General features: G+C 44.2%; 1 protein-coding gene across 1 annotated transcript; it reads left to right on the top strand.

Annotated features, from left to right (window-relative positions):
• Window positions 1-6,014: 6,014 nt before the first annotated feature.
• PSPH (phosphoserine phosphatase) lies at window positions 6,015-15,444 on the top strand. Its single transcript, XM_060259688.1, has 5 exons — window positions 6,015-6,366; window positions 10,042-10,176; window positions 10,957-11,102; window positions 13,046-13,194; window positions 15,242-15,444. Exons 1-5 carry the CDS (start codon window positions 6,146-6,148, stop codon window positions 15,350-15,352), a joined length of 762 nt encoding a protein of 253 aa, XP_060115671.1. The 5' UTR covers window positions 6,015-6,145; the 3' UTR covers window positions 15,353-15,444.
• Window positions 15,445-20,136: the final 4,692 nt, after the last annotated feature.

Here is a 20,136-nt window from a genome sequence, read left to right as displayed (position 1 = left end):
CAAAATGCCAAGGTGTGAATGATGTGTCACTTCCAGGCACAATGGCAGCACACACATACACCCCAGCTCTCTGCCTCTTTGCAGGATCTTGGTTTAGCTTTGGCATGGCCCTTCTTGAGCCAATGAACAGCAAGAGAGGTCTGCTGCAGTGTTCACTTCAGTTGCACCTAACAGAAATGATCACAACAAGATTCCTCCCTACGGTGGGGCTGTTGTCCAGAGCAGTCATAACAGCCATGTCCATTAATGGTTACTTTCTCAAGAGTGCCTCTTTGGACTCTTTGTGGCTCTTGGGACGCTTTCTCTAGATCAGAGCCAGTGAGGCCTTTGTTTTATATTTCTGGAATTTCTGGAAAGTTAGAAACCGTTGTATGAAAAGGGGTTCTCTGCGGCCAACCATTCTGCAAGCAAAGGAGGGAGAAACAGCAAGACCTGTTCTATGGATCTGCCATGACCCGTTTGCTCATGGTATATCTTTTGTTAAGTTTCAGGCTTTCCTCCAGAAGGAAAGGCAGGAGTTAAAAATGGTCAGAAATAAGTCAGGCCACTGTCCTCTTAGTCCCATAAACTCTTCCCCAGTGACCCCCTACCCTGCCCTTAGCTACTAAGGATGGTTTTTCTGTGGCTTTTTGGAATGCATGTCAGTGGATGTATGCTGCAAATATACTGTAAATTTGATATTTCTGTATTCAGTGCAAAAGATTAAAAAAAAATTACACTTGCTTTTCTATAGCTATATGTTCCCAGAAAAAATAAAAATGACACACGTACATGACATTTATGCACACAAAAATAAATTTAGGGGAGGGACGGTGGCTCAGTGGCAGAGCATCTGCTTGGGAAGCAGAAGGTCCCAGGTTCAATCCCCGGCATCTCCAAAAAAGGTCCAGGCAAATAGGTGTGAAAAACCTCAGCTGGAGACCCTGGAGAGCCGCTGCCAGTCTGAGAAGACAATACTGACTTTGATGGACCGAGGGTCTGATTCAGTATAAGGCAGCTTCATATGTTCATATATGCTCTGCTCCAATCTTGTAGCTAGAAAATTAATACACACAAACAGTTTTTTGCCCTCAAGTCACAGCTGACTTATGGTGACCCATACAGTTTTCAGAGGCAAGAGAGATTCAGAGGTGGTTTGCCATTGCCTGCTTCTGCATCATGACCCTGGCATTCCTTGGAGGTTTCTCCTCCAAGTACTGTCTAGGGCTGACCCTGCTTAGCTTCCAAGATCTATTGAGATCAGTTTAGCTCTGGCTATCCAGGCCAGGGCAGAAAATGAATATACTGCAAAGAATTTTGCATGAATAATTTTTTTATGCGTTCTTACTAACAAGGACATAAGGTTGAAATAAATTTATGCTGTAAAATATTTCTATATAACTACTTACCAAACATGCACAAATCTTTACCTATAATGTACAGTAACTGATTTATAGAAAAAACAATAACTATTAACAATAATTGGCCATCACCTTGTGACAGTTCAGAGTTATAAATGCAAACAGATGTGACCAAAGGAAATAACTTTGAAAGTGACAGAGCAGTAAAACTGAAGCTAGGAAGATGCAGGGGGTTGGACTAGATGGCCCTGGAGGTCCTTCCAACTCTATGATTCTAAGATGTTTAATTCTAGGCCCTAGCCTGGCCAGTTGTAAATAAGTGAATGTCGTGGTCAAAGGGGCCCACCACCAAGGTCCCCTGCTTTGCCTTTGCCTCAGCACCCTCCAGGTAACCTCATCACCCCAGGGGTGTTACTGCCCACTTTGGGAACACTGCTCTAGAATGTTCACTAACATTATAATAATTTTTATTATGTAATATGCATATACCTGTATAATATTATTATAATTATGGTGCAATTATATAATTTGTTATATAATATTTATATATTTATACAGTTATTTATAACAATACTTATAAAATAACAACAACAACAAAAACATGGTACTGTTCAGGGGAAAGGTTGCAGCTGTAGGATGGTGACAGTGGCGCTTCCTATGAGGGAAGGGAAAGGACAGTAGGCACAGGATGAGTCCCAGTCCCAGTGATCTGATCTACTGAATGGAGGAAAAGTTGCCTACAGCAAATGGGCAAGGAAGCCATTTGCTGGATTTGCGTACTTGATCTTGGATCTAAAATTCAAGCTGGTAACAACCCTGTTTGCGTATCCAAATGAATTCAAGTTCATAGAGCTGCGTTGCCTGCATAGCATTTCCAGCAGCCCTGAAATATGTACATTGACAGGTGCCATGGGTGATTCTTGAAGACATACCCAGTCCTAGTAGATTTTATTCCTAACCCTATATATATATAGGCCCACTTGCCATGAGACATACCCTGTGACCTTGGGCCAGTCATTCTCTTTCAGCATAGCTTACCTCACAGGGTTGTTGTGAGGATAAAATGGAGTAGGAGGACAGAATCCCATGCACCTTCCAGGGCTCCTTGGAGGGAGGGCAGGATAAAAATGTACTCAATAAAGATAAATGTGAAGTCTAGAAGCACTCTTAATTTGTTCAAAGGCACTCTCTATAAGTTCCTAACAAATAATACTGGTTCTGGGGATGATCCCTAGCTTTTATTATTTAGTAATTTTTTTAAAAAAATAACCTAATCTCCCAAAACCTACAAGGTGGTTCATATCAGAATTACAAACAACCAGTATCAGAAAGATATAAAACAATATAATAATGCCACTCACCATCATAAAACATCAGCTTGAGTGATGCTGACTCTAAGCCCTCCTGTCCAGCTATAAATAAATCTCCAGGCACCAGAACTGTAGTTCACAGGACACAGCATGTGGCCATTTCCCATCACCATCTCAGGTTTAAAATCTGACAAGATGGGGGAGCCACAAGAGTCACTGGGGGTGGGGAGGCTTTACCCCACATTACCCCTCCCTCTTTCCAGCCCTTTATTTCCCATTCTGCCCATTTTCCTGCTTTCTTTCTTGTCAGCCATCTTCCCCCTATTTTCCCCTCTTGATTTTCCCAGCCTTTTCTCCTTGGTTTTCTCGCTATATTCCTAGCCCTTTCTCTTCTTCCAACACTTTTTCTCCTGCTCATTGCTATTGTAGCCTGCAGTCACTCTGGAATTGCTTAAGGCCAGGCTTCGCTATCTCAGTGGCTAGGCATTCCAGCAGTGCTGAAAGAGATGTCGGTCAGTGGTCTCACTTTCAGGGAATTGTAAACTTCCTCACCCCCCCCCCCCTTCAGTTAGGGATTTCCTTGCAAACCTGAGATTTCCCTCAAGTGTATTGAATAGTCCCATCTGGGCAAGGCCCTTTTATGCAGATTATTTTATCTGCATTCTGGCGCTGCTGTTCAGAATTAGATATATTCCTGGATTTTTTTTTCCCCTTTAAGGAAACTCCTCTTTGAATATGTTTTTGGCCAGACCAGCGTCATCTGACGGCAACCATATCTTCACTTTGCATCATGCAAGAACTGTTTCGCCATCCAATCTCGGACTGCAGTTGAGGCAATGCAATATCATTACATAATGGTTTTGGGGACATCATGACGCAGAGGCTTTGGCAATGACCCACAACCTGGCCCTTTCAAAATTAGCAGACTAACCTTGTATTGAATTCTGATTGCACATTCCATCTCCGAGCGCCTGGGGGAAAAATTAACAGCTGGGTCTATTCCAAGGGTGTTGCTGGCACGTGGCTTTTTCCATTCTGTTGTGCAATGATGTGTCATGGCACATGGGTTCCAGTCCTGCCAAACCTTCCTCCCCTCACCTCCCTGGTCTGACTTAGAACAAACAGGCATTTTGGGTGCCTTCAGCAAGTCAAGGCTACTGCTAAGCAAATTTAAAGTACTGATGTGCTCATTTTCTCAACACTGCCCTACAACCAATCTTGGAGGAGCTTAAAGGCTTTTTCAGATTTTGGCCATACCCATATCATAAATCTGAGCTGGCTGTACCATCCCTGGGGAGTCTTGGGAACTCTAGTTGTGTAAGATCTCTAACAACATCCTCTATTAAACTACAGTTCCCAAGATTCTTTGGGGTTAGCCATGACAGTTTAACTGGTAAAAAGCCAGTGCACGTCACCAGTGTAGTTTGATTTCATGTCTGTGCTCGGTTCATGCGCTCATATTACAAGACCATAACACCCACCTCTCCTGTGAAGGAAGGATCATCCTTAGCAACTTAGAAGCCATTTGGGTGCCTGTTGCAATTCCCTCCTGAGATAACAGCAAAGCTGAAGGCCAGCTCGGTTGTTGCAGGACTGGAAGTCACTTGCCCACAATGGAAACGTGAACTATGCTGTCCTGCATCTTTAGGTATGGTCAAAATCCAGCGTGCTTGCTGTTGCACAACCCTCCAATGGGACACAAAGTAACTGGAAGCCTCTAATAAAATTTCCAGGAACCACCTACCCCTGGAGAGCATATTGTTGGGATACCTGTTGTACTTTGGAAGCACCACTCGGATGGTGGATGATCAAACTTTTGCTATACTAGACCATTCAGCAAGGCCAGATCCAAAAGCATTGATGCCTAAGGTGGAAAATCCAAATTGGACCCATGTGTATGTTCAGCTCTGAACTAAACTTGAGCAGGCAAATGTTCTGGTTGGCCAGAATTATATTAAGCCTCTATTTAACCAGTTGTCCCCCATGCTCCAGAAACCCTGGCTCTTTTGCTCAGTGACAAGGGTCTTAAGATCATTCTAGCAACTGCAAAATTCATCTCAATCCTTTTAATTCCTGCATCGAAAAAATAAGTATCTTCTGCTGTCCAAGTTTTGAGAATTAATGAGCTTCTAGGAGGAAAGGAAGTCCATATCTGTCTGGGTTTCGCTTTCCTGAAAAGTTGCTGCCTTGCATTGCCCTTTGGCAGGTTGCCCCAAGCCTTAAGGACAGAACTCGTGTATATCCTTCTTGGTTTCTTCCTTCTCTTCAAGAGGTCTGAATTCATGGGGTTGGGGTCTCCAGACTCATAAGTTACCGGTAGGTCGCCAGCTGCTACAGAGGGGCTGGGACATCCCCCTAGAAGACTCAAGAAAAGATCACAAAAAGTTCTGCTCTGGGCTTTTAAAAAGCATTTTTATTTCACAGGATTTGTTTTTGTGCAGTGTAGCTTCATTTCTGCGACTCTTCCTTGTCCAGAACAAAACTTATTAACATGCCAGTGTGGGGATAGTAGCTTCAGATATTGTTCATTACTCAGAAGTAGCTCTCAAGAAAGAAGGTTGGAGACCCCTGCTCTAGGTGCTTTTCAATCTATTGCGTTATGCACTTCCTCTTCCAGCCCCGCCCACATACTGGCTAGAGAATGGGGGGGGGGACACTTTAAAATTGGGTGTTTTGTGTGGCATTATTTGATTACAAAATTCACCTTTTGATCACTAGGTAGGGTTGCCAATCCCCAGGTGGGGGCAGGGGATCCCCTGGTTTGGAGGCCCTCCCCCCCACTCCAGGGTCATCAGAAAGGGGGAGGGGGAAGGGAAAGGTCTGCTGGGCACTCCATCATTCCCTGTGGAAACCAATTCACATAGGGTATAATGGAGAATTGATCCACAGGTAACTGAGGCTCTTGGGGGTGTTTTTTGAGGTTGGGGCACCAAATTTGCAGCATAGCATCTGATACCTCTCATCAAAGCACCCTCCAAGTTTCAAAAAGATTGGACCAGGGGTCCAGTTCTATGAGTCCCAAAAGAAGATGCCCCTATCCTTCATTTAAATGTGCCCCTTTAAATGTGATGGCCAGAACGCCCTTTCAATTATGCCTGTCACAACCTTGCTCCTGGCCCCACCCCCAATGTCTCCTGGCTCCACCCCCAAAGTCCCCAGATATTTCTTGAATGGGACCTGGCAATCCCAGAGTTTGGTTGACCATGAAGTTAGGAGATGGCTGACCTGGATGGAAGACAATTTCTCTTTAGGGGATTCATTAACTAAAGAACCATAGACTGGCTCTTTACGTCAATGGTCAGCTCCAGGAAGGGTTAACTCTGTGGGAGAGCCAACCTTGACTGATTGCCCATCTCTGTGCTGCCCCTACAGTCAGCAAATCAGCGAAGGCTGTTTCCACCCTCCACCACCACCCACTTCTGTTCAAAAGGAGCTGTTCTCTGGTAGCTCTTCCTCTACACATCTCTCTCTCTTGGGCACAGAGAGCCTTGTAAAATGTCCCAACACAGGGTACAGGATGGCGATCTCCAAAACGACCTGATCTTGCTCTCGCACAACAGGAAAGTCCCCAGAAGAATGTCCTCCCTCATGGAGATGAAGGAAATCTTCCACAACGCGGATGCTGTTTGCTTCGATGTGGACAGCACAGTCATCCGAGAGGAAGGCATAGACGAGCTGGCCAAATTCTGCGGCGTTGGAGATGCAGTGGCGGAAATGTACGTATGGTTGTTGCTCACTTCCTTCCACAGAATGAAGACAGTGGTGATGTGAAAGCATTCCGCCATATCGCTTGTCTGAATTGGGCTGTCTCTCATGTACAGCCATATTGGTATACTATGCTGGTTGCCATGTTCTCTCAGGTGTCATGTCCAGTGTTCCCTCTAAGCTGATAGATCCAGGTGGGCAGCCGTGTTGGTCGGAAGCAACAGAACAAAGTTGGAGTCCAGTAGCACCTTTAAGACTAACGAAGTTTTATTGAGCATGTAAGTTTTATTGAGCATTCTGCATCTGACGAAATGTGTGCGCATGCACATGAAAACTTTGTTGGTCTTAAAGGTGCTACTGGACTCCAACTTCCCTCTAAGCTTAGTGTGAGCTGGCTCAGTTTTTTACACTCCAGCTCACACATTTTTGTCTCGGCTCAGGAAAAATGACCCCAGAGCAAACTAATTTGTGCAATAGCTCACAACTTTAATGCCAGTAGCTCTGGAAGTATAATTTTTGCTCACAAGACTCACAGCTTAGATGAAGTATGTCCTACCATTGCAAAACCAGGTTGCCTGGTTCTTTTGTGTGATTTGTTTCCAGGAGACCAGGCTGAAAAGTTGTGGTTTTGGTTTTTTTTGTAAACTTGGGAAAGAGTTGTCTTCTTTTTCTTTCAGGTTGTCTCTGTGCCCCAGATTATTAGCACATAGTTATGAATGGCTGGAAGGGGTTGTGAAACTGTGTGCAGGTTTTGCAGATTTTGAGGATCTGTTGCCAAGACTGTGCAACTCAGAAGCGGTTTGGGCGCCTGTTGTGATTCTTTCCAGAGATAGCCCAGCAAAGGTGAATCTGACCAGCTGGGTTGTTGCAGAAGTTGCTTGCCCACAATGGAAATGTGAACTATGCTCTCCTGCTTCTTTAGGTAGCACAGAAGCTTTTTTAAAAAGAATGATAAGGAAATGATTAGAATGGAGGCAGGCATGCCAGGGAGTAAACATCACTCCCACACCATTTGAAGTTGATCCAGTCGCTTCACCCACAATCTCTTCAACTTAGTCAGCTTGGCAAATCTGAGGCTTCTGATAGGTCTGAAGCAGTGTTCCCTCTAAGCTGAGTTAGTGTGAGCTAGCTAGCTCACAGTTTTTTAGCCTCCAGCTGACACATTGTTGTCTTAGCTCAGGAAGGATGGCCCCAGAGCAAACTAATTTGTGCAGTAGCTCACAACTTTAATGCTAGTAGCTCACAAAGCAGAATTTTTTCTTACAAGACTTCACAGCTTAGAGGGAACATTGGTCCGAAGCCATTAACCTCCCAGCTTTAAGCAGAGAGACTTTCAAAAATGCCCTGCCTATGTATAGACTGGGGTGGGTGCAAGACATTTCAGTTCTAGGGCTGTGGACAGGTAGCTTTTCAGAAAGGCAATATAATGTTGGTAAGCGAGTGGTCAAAATTGGGTGCTTTCTGGGTTTCTTTTTCCATATTGGTAAGTTACAGAGCCAAAAGTAAGGGTGGCCCAAATAGCATCTGTGCCCATGGAACTTGCCTGAAGGCTAATTCGGAGGGTGAAGGTTGAGGCTTTGGCCTGCCTTCCTTTGCTCAGCTTAAAACAGGCCTCCAGCAAAAGTAGCCACAGCGCTATCAGTGCCTCTGTGGTATACCAAAAACAAGAAGGGCCAAGCAAATTAAGCATAAAACCTTGTGTAAGCTTTCAAGCCCACCAGGACTTTTCATCAGGCTTGATGTCACAAGAATTAACAAAAGTCAAATGAATGGAAAGCGCATTTCTGAGGCCATGGTTTAAATAGCTCATCTTGCCGGCTGTAAGCTTATCTTTATTGCTACAGTGTAGAGTTGTGGCATGCTCTCCAGGAAGCTATGTTCAATCGATTGCTATTCTTTGCCCTTCCAATGAAACACAGAAACCACCCATTATCATCCCAAATGATACCATTGTCCCACCATTTTCTGTAGTCAGAGTAGGTTTATGTACTCAGGGGGAGTCATTGAAGTGGGAGGGGGGCAGTACACACAAACACATGAAGCTGCCTTATACTGAATCAGACCTTTGGTCCATCGAAGTCAGGATTGCCTACTCAGACTGGCAGCAGCTCTCCAGAGTCTCAGGCAGTCTCAGAGGTCTGCCTACAGTAGATTCAAGGTGGACAAAGAGACGATGACTCAATATGTGGTTAAAGTCGACACCGGCCTGAGCACAGAGCAACTAAAAGAAACAGTACAAGATAGGAAAACATGGAGATAGCTGGCCCGTAGAATTGCTAAGAGTTGGACACGAATGAATGGTTAACAACAGCATCTGATAGAAGCCGATAAGGTGCATTTGTGGCTTTACATGTGGATTAGCCATATTTGCAGAGGACATGCATCAGTGGCTACTAGCCATGGTGACAAAAGGCAGGCTCTGTGTTCAGAGGCAGTAAGCCCCTGAATATCTGTGCCAGGAGGCAGTACCAGGGGAAGGCCTTGGCCTGTATGCCTGTATGCTTTACTTACAGGGTAACTGGATAGCCGCTGTTAGAAAGAGAATGCTGGGTTAAATGGATCACAGGTCCGTTTTAGCAGGACACCTCTTGTGTTCTTATGTACTACTGTAAGTAGCACAGCCGGTCCACCACAGCTGCAGTCTAGGGAATGCTGACTGTAAGGCAGTTGCTGAAAAGGTGGCATCTGCCAGGTAACATTGCTCATAACTGATCCCCAAAACCACTCAGCCACCCCTTCTCTTTCAAGCTCAGACACCAGATACTGTACTTGATGTGGAAGACGTATATTCAGATCTCCAGTATTTTCTGTATCAAGCAAGAAAGGCAATTTGGACTGGTGCTGGAGGAAGGGGTGTGGGTTAAACCTACCCCCCCAAATGTGTTTCCTCAATAGAAACTGCCATCCACAAACTACTATTAGCATCTCTGGGAAACCAACCAGTACAGTACAGGTAACTTCCTTTTTCTCCCCACTGGGGCTGAAAGAAGATGCTCTGATGAGTGATTTCTACCTGGGGAGTGGTCTCAGGGTGGAAAAGTGAACCTGCCTCCCCCAGATGTAGTCTAAATACCTCTTGCACAGCAGTACCTCTTTAATGTTACATGTAGTTTTGTCCTGAGAAACATATGGACAAGCTTCTTTTAAAATCACGATCCTGCCTGTTGTTTTAATTCCCCCCCCCCCCCCCCTATTTTGGCCTTTGTTCTGTTTTAACTTGCTAACCCAATTAAGTTTTCCTTGGATTGTTTTCCTCTCGTGAGACACATCTTGGCTCCTTTTGTTGTTTTTCATGTAGTGCTGTACACAGAATGTTAGCCAGATTAAGGCAAGGGCATGTTTTTACAATCAAGTTTTGGTGGTTTTAACTTGGGGCTGTTTCATGAATGGGGTCCTACTATGGATTCCTGTAACCCAACTCGGTTGCTGTGTGTCTCTGGGGAAACTGGAATATGCCGTCAGGAATACTGTTGTATTCTTGACGGCAAATCTTGGGCTAAAATGGAAAGATTCCATAATTGTGCCCGTAATTGTTCCAACCAAGTGTGGTTAACTTTCTTCACTTCCTGGATTTACATTTGGTAATGTCTGAAGTGATTACAGGGCCTGTTATCCTGGTATAACTGGTTGCAGAATACGAGTTCTTCTGAAAAAATTGACCTACATTTCTCTGGATCTCGATTTAGGACGCGCAGAGCCATGGGTGGTTCAGTGACGTTCAAGGCAGCGTTAACGGCACGGCTGGGGCTCATCCGCCCGTCCTATGAGCAGGTGCAGAAGCTAATATCAGAGCATCCTCCTCAGTTAACTCCAGGAATAAGGTAAGATTCTTAGAACTGGTTGCGTGGTCCCAGGATTCTGAGACAGGGAAATCAGTGCCATATTGATTTTGTTCATACGAGCCATAAAGGCAGTAGGTTGAGAAAAATAAAACATAAAATAATGTCTCCAGAGGGTTTCAGAAGCTGTGGCAAAATAATGGCCACCCCTAACATTGAAAATAGAAGAATTAATTTTCAGTGGAGGAAATCTGTCTCTGTGTGTCTCTTTTTCGTTATCATAATTTGGCGTATTTTCAAAGCAAAAAGATCCAAGAAATAGTTCCAAGGGTTTTTTGTCTTGGGGTGAGATTTCACTGTAAAAAGCAATTGGGTAACAGTGGTGTGTGTGTATGTGCAGAAGCCAATACACCAAGATTTAATTCAATTTCAACAATTTGGGCTGTGGGGTTCCCATTAAATTGGGCCCCAGTTTGCTAGCCCTCATTGGTTCCAGAGAAAACCTTTGGAACATAGACCTGGAAGGAACCAAAAGGGAAGCAGAACTGTCCATAGATCAAGAGAGTGCACTTGTTTAGTTGGCCCATTTACACACCTGAGCCTGTACTTTTTATTTAATGAGCATTGAGCTGTGGCCATTGCTATATATGAACCCAAAACAGCTCTGACTCTTTCTTAAGCTTTTTATAGTGGCATTATGGAGGTGGGTGAGGGGAAGAAGGAAAAGACCTTTTTAATGCAATGGTTGCACAAGCTCTCCTTCCAGGCTTGAAATTTACCTTGACAAGCGGCCTTAGCCATTGTCTGTTCTTTTCCTCAAAGGGAACTGGTTAGCCGACTCCAACAGCGAGGCGTCCAGGTCTTCCTAGTCTCCGGAGGGTTCCAGAGCATCGTGGACCATGTTGCTATGCAACTGAACATCCCAACAGCCAACGTCTTCGCCAATAGGTTGAAGTTCTACTTCAATGGTAAGAATGCCTGGATAGCAAACCAGGCTGCTGGATTCTCTTGGGAGCAGTGTTCCCTCTAGCTGAGTTAGCATGAGCAAGCTCACAGATTTTTAGCCTCCAGCTCACACATTTTTGACTGAGCTCAGGAACGATGACCCCAGAGCACAATAATCTATGTAGTAGTTCATGACTTTAATGTCAGTAGCTCACAAAGTCGAATTTTTGCTCACAAGACTGCAGCTTAGAGGGAACATTGCTTGGGAGTAATAAATATTGACTCTCAGGCAACCATGCTGACTGTGAATTTTTCATCATCAGTGCTACAGATTAATCTGTACTAAAGGCACAGCAAGAGAGTCAAATGGGCAGGCTTTTTACATAGAGCACCAGATCGAAATGGCAACCTTCCCCAAGGTTCTTTAATTATTTCCCCCCTCAGCCAGATCTTTTTTCCTTGGTCTGGAACTTAACCCACAGCTGGTCCCTTTGATGTGTCTATTGTTTGCCGGTAATCCTCTATCAACTAGCAGAGATTAGTTTTGAATTGGAAAGTCACCTGCTCTTGCCTGAAAGTCGCATTCCTTTTCCCATTCCTTTTTCCATACCCCACACCACAGAAACCAATAACCAGAGCTAAGCAACTTTTATGATGGCAAGAAAAAAGAATTCTTGAAATGAAATTGAGCTTTGTAATAGATGACCGTCACTGAGGATCAAACTATATGCTGTGTCAAGAAATTTATTTATGTATTTGGTGCTTTTGTGTGCCACCTTTCAGCCACCGGCTAGCAACAGAACCCCAAATCTTCAATAAAAACATGAACATTGCAACAAAAATCCTTTAAAATATTTTCCAGTAAAAATATCTGGTACACTAAAACAGCAGGCACCATTCCATGATCAATCAATCCAGCTTGAAAGGTGTTGCCCAACAGATATGTTTTTAAATTTGTCTAAAAGGTGGGAGTTCCAGTATGGGAGGACCACCTGAAAAAGCCCTCCCATCTATCTCACAAACCTCAAATCAGGTTAGTCCTGCTGAATCTCTGATCAACTCAGGGGCTTAGAGGACAAGGCCAGCACCTTGAACTGAGCCTAGAATCCAATTGGCAGCAAGGGCAACTGATTTATCAGTGACATGGTGAACCATGGGATATTCTTCCTGCCCTGCTTTGTACCAGGTGAAGCTTCCAGACTAGTTTTAGGGCAGCCCCATGTGGACTCCAGCATGGTAATCTAGCCTATTTATTTATCAAAACATGCATAATGGTGGTCAGGTCCATTTCCTCCAGGAATGGCTGCTGCTGACATATCAGTGTGAAGTGGTAAAAAACACTCCTCAGTTACCTGTGTATTCAGGCAGAAAGAAGCATCCAGAAGTATCCCCAAGCTGGGCACTTGCTCTTTCAGGAAAAGTGTAACCCTCACCTAGAACAGGCCAAACACCAATTTCCACACCAGCTTTAGAAAAGAGCAGGAGTCCAAGAGCACCTTAAAAACGAACAAAATTTATTGCAGGGGATGACCTTTTGTGGGTCACTGCTCACTTCTTCAGATTATGTATCTGAAGAAGTGAGCAGTGATTCTTGAAAGCTCATGCCCGGCCACAAATATTCTTAGAACAGTCTGAGTCCAGTGGCACCTTTAAAGTTTGAGTCCAGAGCATTTTTGTAGAGAAAGTGCAGCAGGAACTCATTTGCATATTAGGTCACACCCCTGACACCAAGCTAGCTGGAATTGCATTCCTGCTAAAAAAGAAAAAAGCCCTGTGTAAAGCCTTCTTCTGACCATGGGCATGGAGTATTCATGGCAAGGAGACTGAGTTCTCCATCAAGAAGATATCATCTAAGCAACTTTATTGTTGGAGTGCTGTTCCAAAATCCTTGCAGCAATCCGCACAGCTGAGAGACGCTGTACAGCTGCCCTGACTGACTTTCTCTTTGTGACGTTCATCTTTCTAGGGGAATATGCAGGCTTTGATGAGACGCAGCCAACAGCCGAGTCAGGCGGCAAAGGAAAAGTAATCAGCTACCTCAAGGAGCAGTTTCAGTTTAAGAAAGTGATCATGATTGGAGATGGAGCCACAGACATGGAAGCCTGCCCCCCTGCGGTGAGCATTCCCATTATTTATTGCACTGTTCTCTGTGGAGGTTAAGTAGATACAGATACCAGTTTCTGGCTGAAGACTCAGATTCAGATGTTCCACCATTTTATCTTTCTGTCTATCTGTCTGTCTGTCATCTAGTGGGTGGACTCTATGGTATTATACCCTGATGAGGTCATGTCCTACCCCATACGCCCCCCTCACCAGGCTCCACCCCTTCCAAATCTCCAAGAGTTTCCCAACCTGGAGCAGGCCAGCCAAGCTTGACCTGCTGAGCACAAGCAAAACCAGCCCACTGTGTTATCTAAAGAAAAATTTATTGAAGTCAGCAGAACCACACCTGAGGAAGTGGGAAGAAATCCTCTAAGATGACACGCAAGAGTAAAATGGAGCAGCAAAAATCCTGGACAGTTCCATTGCCTGCAGGCACAATGCTTGCTCCTGGTTAATGATTTTGCCTATCAGTTAATGATTATTTCTGATATCTCCCAAGGGAGGTGAATGAGGCCAAAATGAATAGATCAGGGAGGCCAGCCACGTCAGAAGCAGGCATTAAGAAACAAACTCCTGGAGTTCATGGTTGAACAAGGACATGTGCCAGCAGCCAGCAAGAACTTGAGGGCTTCTATACTCAAGGTTCTTTTTCCTACTAAAAAAATACCTGTGTATAACCTGCACACCCTAACACATGACAATCACAGTACAATTTATCCTGCCTTGATTAAGCATGGTCGGAAGCTTTTGAGTTTCCCAAGCCCTTGTAAGAGGGTAAAAACAAGCACATGTTCAATTGAGGCAGAGACAAGAGTCCCTTCTAAAAGGGCACGTTCTGGGCATGATTGAATCAGCTGGCCTAACTCCCAGGCTCCCCCCACCCTTCCTAAAACCTGGGAACTGTAATCCGGGGATAGGGGCTGCTGTGATGGTCTAATGGGGGTCAGTCATCAAATATGAAGCAGCTGAGTTTTGAGCCTTACAAATGTGCAGTTCTCGGGGTTTCTTGGGAGAAGCCAGGACAACTACATTGGTTTAATTACATTTTTTAAATTACACTGGTTCTTGGTTATGTCTGAATGTTAATTACATTTTACTCTGTCCTTCTTGTACTTCATGGTTGCTTGACCCTGCTGTTTTATTTTGGGGTTTTTAAAATGTTAATATCCACCTAGTAAGGATCCATTACTTTGCATCTGACAAAGTGGGCACAAAAATATATGCTGGAATGCCCTGACCTGGATAGCTCAGGCATGCCCGAACTCATCAGATCTCAGAAGCTAAGCAGGGTCAACTCTGGCAAGTACTGGGATGGAAGACCTCCTTGGAATACCAGCAGTCGGGAGGCAGGGGCAGGCTTTATTCTGCTGCCTCCCTGAATGTCCTCCAGGTCCCCAGTACAGTTCAGTCATCAGAGGTCACCATGACATGCACACACATACACTTACACATGCACACCCGCACACATAAATACATATATATATACATATATATATATATATATAGAGAGAGAGAGAGAGAGAGAGAGAGAGGGAGAGGGAGAACAAAATGGAACTTGTAATGAACAGTCTCCCAATAGCCTTTGAAACTCAAACTGCAGAGCACTCTCATTACTTGCAGATCCCTAGCAAAACGTAAGCAACAGCCCATACTCTGTTTGATGTAGTGGTAAAGTATGTGGGCTCTAATCTGGGAGAACCAGGTTTGATTCCCCACGTCTCCACATGCAGCCAGCTGGTGTGACCTTGAGTCAGCCACAAATTCTCTCAGAATATTCTCTTAAGAGCAGTTTCTGTCCGAGCTCTCTCAGCCCCACTTATCTCCCAGAGTGTTTGTTGTGGGTAGGAGAAGGGAAGGAGGTTGTAAGCCAGTCTGAGACTCCAAGTGAAGAGTGGGGTATAAATCCAATCTCTTGTTCTTCTCTTCTGGAGCTCAAGCTTCCCACTCCCCACCCAGCCCAAAGAGGGAGAGGATGCCAAAATCAGGGTCTTTCACCCATGACTTGGAATGCTGAGATCCATTGCAGAAATAACCATGCTGACCCTTTCTGCTTCTGCAGGACTGTTTCATTGGATTCGGAGGCAACGTAGTACGAAAACAAGTCAAAGAAAAGGCCAAATGGTACATCACTCACTTCGATGAGCTGCTGAAAGAACTAGAGGAGCGATAAATTATAGCAAAAACTAGTCTTATTTTATTAACATTTGTCATAGATAGACGTATAATGATGCAATTAAACATGTTCTTATTGTTGTTTGCAAATGGAGGTGTTTGGGCTTTTCATTTATGGCAGGCCCCCGTCCTTGGAACTGGTGTTAGTTTAAAGTGCGGTGAATGTCACACACAAGGTGTTGCAGTGGAAAATGGCTCCATCACACACATACCATCCTTCTTGGATGAGGAAGCCCTGTCTCTACTGAAGCCACTCCTTAGCTTTATTGGGATGAGGATGGAGGTTGGATTTTACCAGGAAAGTACCATTTGTGCCCATTTCTAAAAAGAAAAGCCGGAAGCTTCAGCCACCTTCTCCAAAGCTGCACTGCCTGATCTCAAAGCCCTGCCTGTCATTACCTCACAGTAGCCAAGAAGTTCTCTGCACAGGCTCAAAGGGCTGGTTTCATGAATAGTTATAAGCAGGGCTCTTTTTTTTGTAGAAAAAGCCCAGCAGGAATTCATTTGCATATTAGGTCACACCCCCTGACACCAAGCCGGCCAGAACTGTGTTCCTGTGCGCTCCTGCTAAAAAAAAAAAGCCCTGGTTATAAGCTGCAAGTGTGAGGCCTAATGTTTAAACATCAGATTCCCTTACTAAGCCCTGGTTTACATTAACTCCTCCTCCTCCTGATATTTAAAGAGATTGATTTATGAGATTGGAGACTGCTATATGAGGAAAGAGAATGGCATGGGTGGGGGCAGAGACATTAAAGAAAAAGGTTAACTGTTTTCTCCCTGGACTTTCCCTACTAGAAAAGCCACCCCAGCTGCTGGAAAACATACTCGGGATCATTTCCCTCCCCCCAAAAAGGGGTAAAAGTAGTTTAGGGATAGCTTTTCCTAGCAAGAAAATAGCAGGAGAGGAAAGTTTCCCCCTCTCCTGGCACCATTTTGCCCCTTGCAGCTACATTTGCAAAAATAAAAATTCAAAATAAACAGAATAAACGGTAACATGTTTGTTAAGTGGACAAAATGGTGTGAACAGGGATGAACAAAAGCTAAAATAGGGGAGACTCAATTAAGGACAAGCAAAGATGTTCAAATGGGACAAAGGGGGTGGGAGCAGGGAAAGAGACAGGCAGTAACAGCTGATGAAAGGCAGGGGAAAGAGGAGAGAAGAAATGAACTTGTGCAGGAGGGAGGAACTGCCAGAGGACAGATGGGGGATAACATGTTCCTCTGTTTCTGTATATTGTTCTGCAGCCTTAGAGCTAACATTGCGAAGGCTGGGCACAAGCCACAGTGGTCCTTGTAACCCTTGTGGATGGTGTTCTTCAGCAAAGCCTCTTTATTAGAGATATGGGAGAATGCCAGATCATAAAGGGCTAAAGGATGAGAACCAATACTTTGACTTGAGGTTGTTAGAGATCAAAAAGGAGAGCTGGCATTCACTGGCCACTGCAGTGTTAAGCCAGAACTTCAAAAGTTTCCGTCCTTGCCACCCCACCCTGAAATTCTTACTCTCCCTCTACAAACTCAATTTTAACACTCATGCAAATACTCAGGCTGCCAGTTGCTCTCCCTAAAGGTCAGAAGTTTATCTGGGTCCTCTTGTTCCAGAGATGCCATAGAAAGCTCTCTGGATTTCCAGATGCTGTTCTCAAGGGAAAATCTTTTTCCACCTGGAGACTGTGAAGCTGCTGCAACTTGGATTAGGAAAAAAATGAACATTCCTGGGCAGGGAATGCCTTTTACAGTAGCATCCTCTTGCCGGAATCCTAGTGCTCTGCTGAAACAATAGCAGTATTGTGCAGGAGCCAAGGAACTTGAGACATGCCAGAGTTTCTGTTAGGGAGAATGTGAAAAGGGGCTCTTTTTGACAGGAACCAAAAACATCACTGAGTGGTGGGGCTGAAATCGGGATTCAGTTTTAACCAATGTTCTATCTCAGAGTGCTGGTGCTCACCCTTGGAAGACATGAAGCGTGAATTATTATCCAAGAGCATTTATTTCACTGCTAAATGCACCATAACCCGCCACTAGGATTGAAGCAAGCAGAGCAGGGGGAGCAGAAATATCTTACGCTCCCCAAACACTACAATGCAATGAAACTAATTTGGTGGCAGGCTCAGTGGAAGAATTAATTAGCATGCAATCCCTAGTCACAAAATCTGGCGAGGTGCATGGCTTTAGGTGGCTTTAAAAGGGGTTGACAAGTTCAGAACAGGATTATTATGATTAATGCTGCCAGAAGGGAGCCAATCATCCTCCAAGTTAAGGAGCCCCAGCAGAAGGCCTGCTTAAGCTGCAGGAAGGCTTCAGACTTTGCTCAGTGGACTGGTAGGACAGAGGTAGGATGTCTCCATTATTAATGGCATAAGCAAAAATAGAAATGTCCCTGCCTCCAATGAGCTTACCATCTCAAAAGCGGGAGAGACAATAAGCAAGGAAAGATATAGGTAGAAAAGAGTGAACATGATAATAAATCTGGTTCCAGACAGACATGGTCTCTAAGGTACTACTGGACCCAAATCAAACTGTTCTATTTCAGACCAACACAACTACCCTCTTTAAATCCGCTGTGTACCAACTTGCTTGTGGCCAAAGAGACCACCTTTGGCGAAACTCAAAATTCAACATTATTGAAATAAATCCAAACAGTGCTGATGGTATGCGAAAATCAAAAGTCAAGGTCTCAGAGAAAAAATGGATTTTGAAGAGGGATGTGAAGGAAGACAGAGAGGTGACACTCTGCATGTCTATTAAGAGTCAAACAGAACCTCCACATCCCGAGGCAGCGTACATTCTCTGAGGACACACAAGAGAAGGCTCTCTTCCTCATGGACTACTGAGGCATCTGGCCACTGCTGGAAGCAGGATGCTGAACAAGATGGACCTTGGGGTATAGTTAATGATTTCCTGCCCCAAATGTTTATGCCTGTAGTTGTTAATGCCTGTCATTAGGACAGGGATCAGCTAGATCACATGCTTCAACCAGCATCCTATTTTTTCAGCAAGGTGCTGCTTTAAAATGAAAATTTACTGTGTAATCCAGCTGGTCCCCCATAGGAAGTCAATTACAGCCGTGTGGACAGATGTCTGGGACCCCAACCATGAGAAAGCGCACTTTGGTGACAACCATCTGGTACTGCAGCATTTGAATCAGGCCCATCTGAGTCAGCAAGGCCTTTCTAATGCTCTCTTGTTTGACCACTGAATGTAAATGTATAAGTTTTTAAAATGCCACTAGCTAGTTTCATTGTAGAGTTATAAAGGCAAAGGTGTAGCCTGTACATTTCCCTTTATAACTCTGCAAGAAAAAGTGCTAGAGACTTTTTTAAAAAAATGAAAACTGGAAAGTAGTAGATCATGGTAACAGATCATTATACTGTTCTGACACTATAGTGATCTAACAATTCCTGATTTTTTTAAAAAAAGCCATCTGGTGGAAGGGGGAAATGGTGGCCACAAGGGACTGTGACAAGGAAAATGCAGGACAAGTGGTGTGCTAATACACCAGTGAAGCAATGAGAGCTATAGAGAGAACTAGTTGATCTGTGTGTGGAAACAGCCAAAGGCTTCAGTTCAGAGAGTACACTTAAAGCGACGTTAAATCTATTCCACCCCACTAACAAAAGGCTAGACCTTCAGAAGATGTTCAGGAGCACGCATGAGATTGTTGCTCCTCTTGCAGTTCTGATAATTGTTTCTCTGAAATTCACAATTATGTGTTACTCTAATTTCCCAGTAGTTCTCCTCCCAGTGGTACAGGAGATCCAGTGCCATTGTACAAGATGGCCATTTTTTCCAGCGCTTAACCAGTGTCACTCTCATGGAATGCCCAGAAACTAGATTCTCACAGGGCTGGCCCAAGATATTCTGATGGACAGAACATCCAAATGGCAGCTAGATACACAACATACACAAATTGTGTTTCAGGAGATACCACCAGCCTGCCTTACAGCATTTTTGTAAGCATTATCAAGACAATATATATCAAATGCTTTCAGCACTTGAGATCTGCTTATGCCAGTGCCAGGTATTATTTCTAATAATAATAAAAGTCTGAAGAAGAACACTCAGCCATTCCAAAATTGTACTGCAAAGTCTGTTTTTGGTTTGTGGGGCCTCCATCCAAACCCTCGCAAAATAAACTGAAACTTTTGAGTTTTAATTTCAGATCTGGGGGGAGGAGAAGGCTGCAAAGGAACCTGCAGGAAATTTGCAAAACAACCGGCATCAGCTTGCTGGTCTGGGACATTTTAAAATATAACAACTGATCAGATAATGGTGTTCAAGATGGGAAATGAGGATGTAAGAAAGCTCAATAGGTCTGCATGGGAAAATTCCATGACTTTCAGGCAAAGCAAACATACAGGCGTTGGAGTCAGTGTGGAATGTGCTTGGAACACATTTCAGAGGTATTGTTTGCACATGGAGAATTGTCAAATGAGGTTACTCAAACTTTGCCTTTATTCCCAGAGAGACATATTTACAGCCCAGCTACCCCCATATTCAAAAGGACTTCCTTTTGATTCAGTCTTCAACTGGCTTGGAAGAAAACAAAAAATCCCAAAACAAGACAAGTCACTGGAGGTTACATTTGTTGGTTTCTTCCTAATGGGAAAGATTGGGAAACTGACCATACCATACCCAGCAGAATTACACCCTTCTAAGCAGGGTTCCCTCTAAGCTGGGATAGTGTGAGCTAGCTTGCAATTTTTAGCCTCCAGCTCATACATTTTTGTCTCAACTCAGGAAGGATGGCCCTAGAGCAAATTAATTTATGCAGCAGCTCAC

The sequence above is a fragment of the Heteronotia binoei genome, chromosome 18 (genome assembly GCF_032191835.1).
Source record: "Heteronotia binoei isolate CCM8104 ecotype False Entrance Well chromosome 18, APGP_CSIRO_Hbin_v1, whole genome shotgun sequence".
Taxonomy (NCBI): Eukaryota; Metazoa; Chordata; class Lepidosauria; order Squamata; family Gekkonidae; genus Heteronotia; species Heteronotia binoei.
This window is presented reverse-complemented; position numbering and strand designations above follow the sequence as displayed.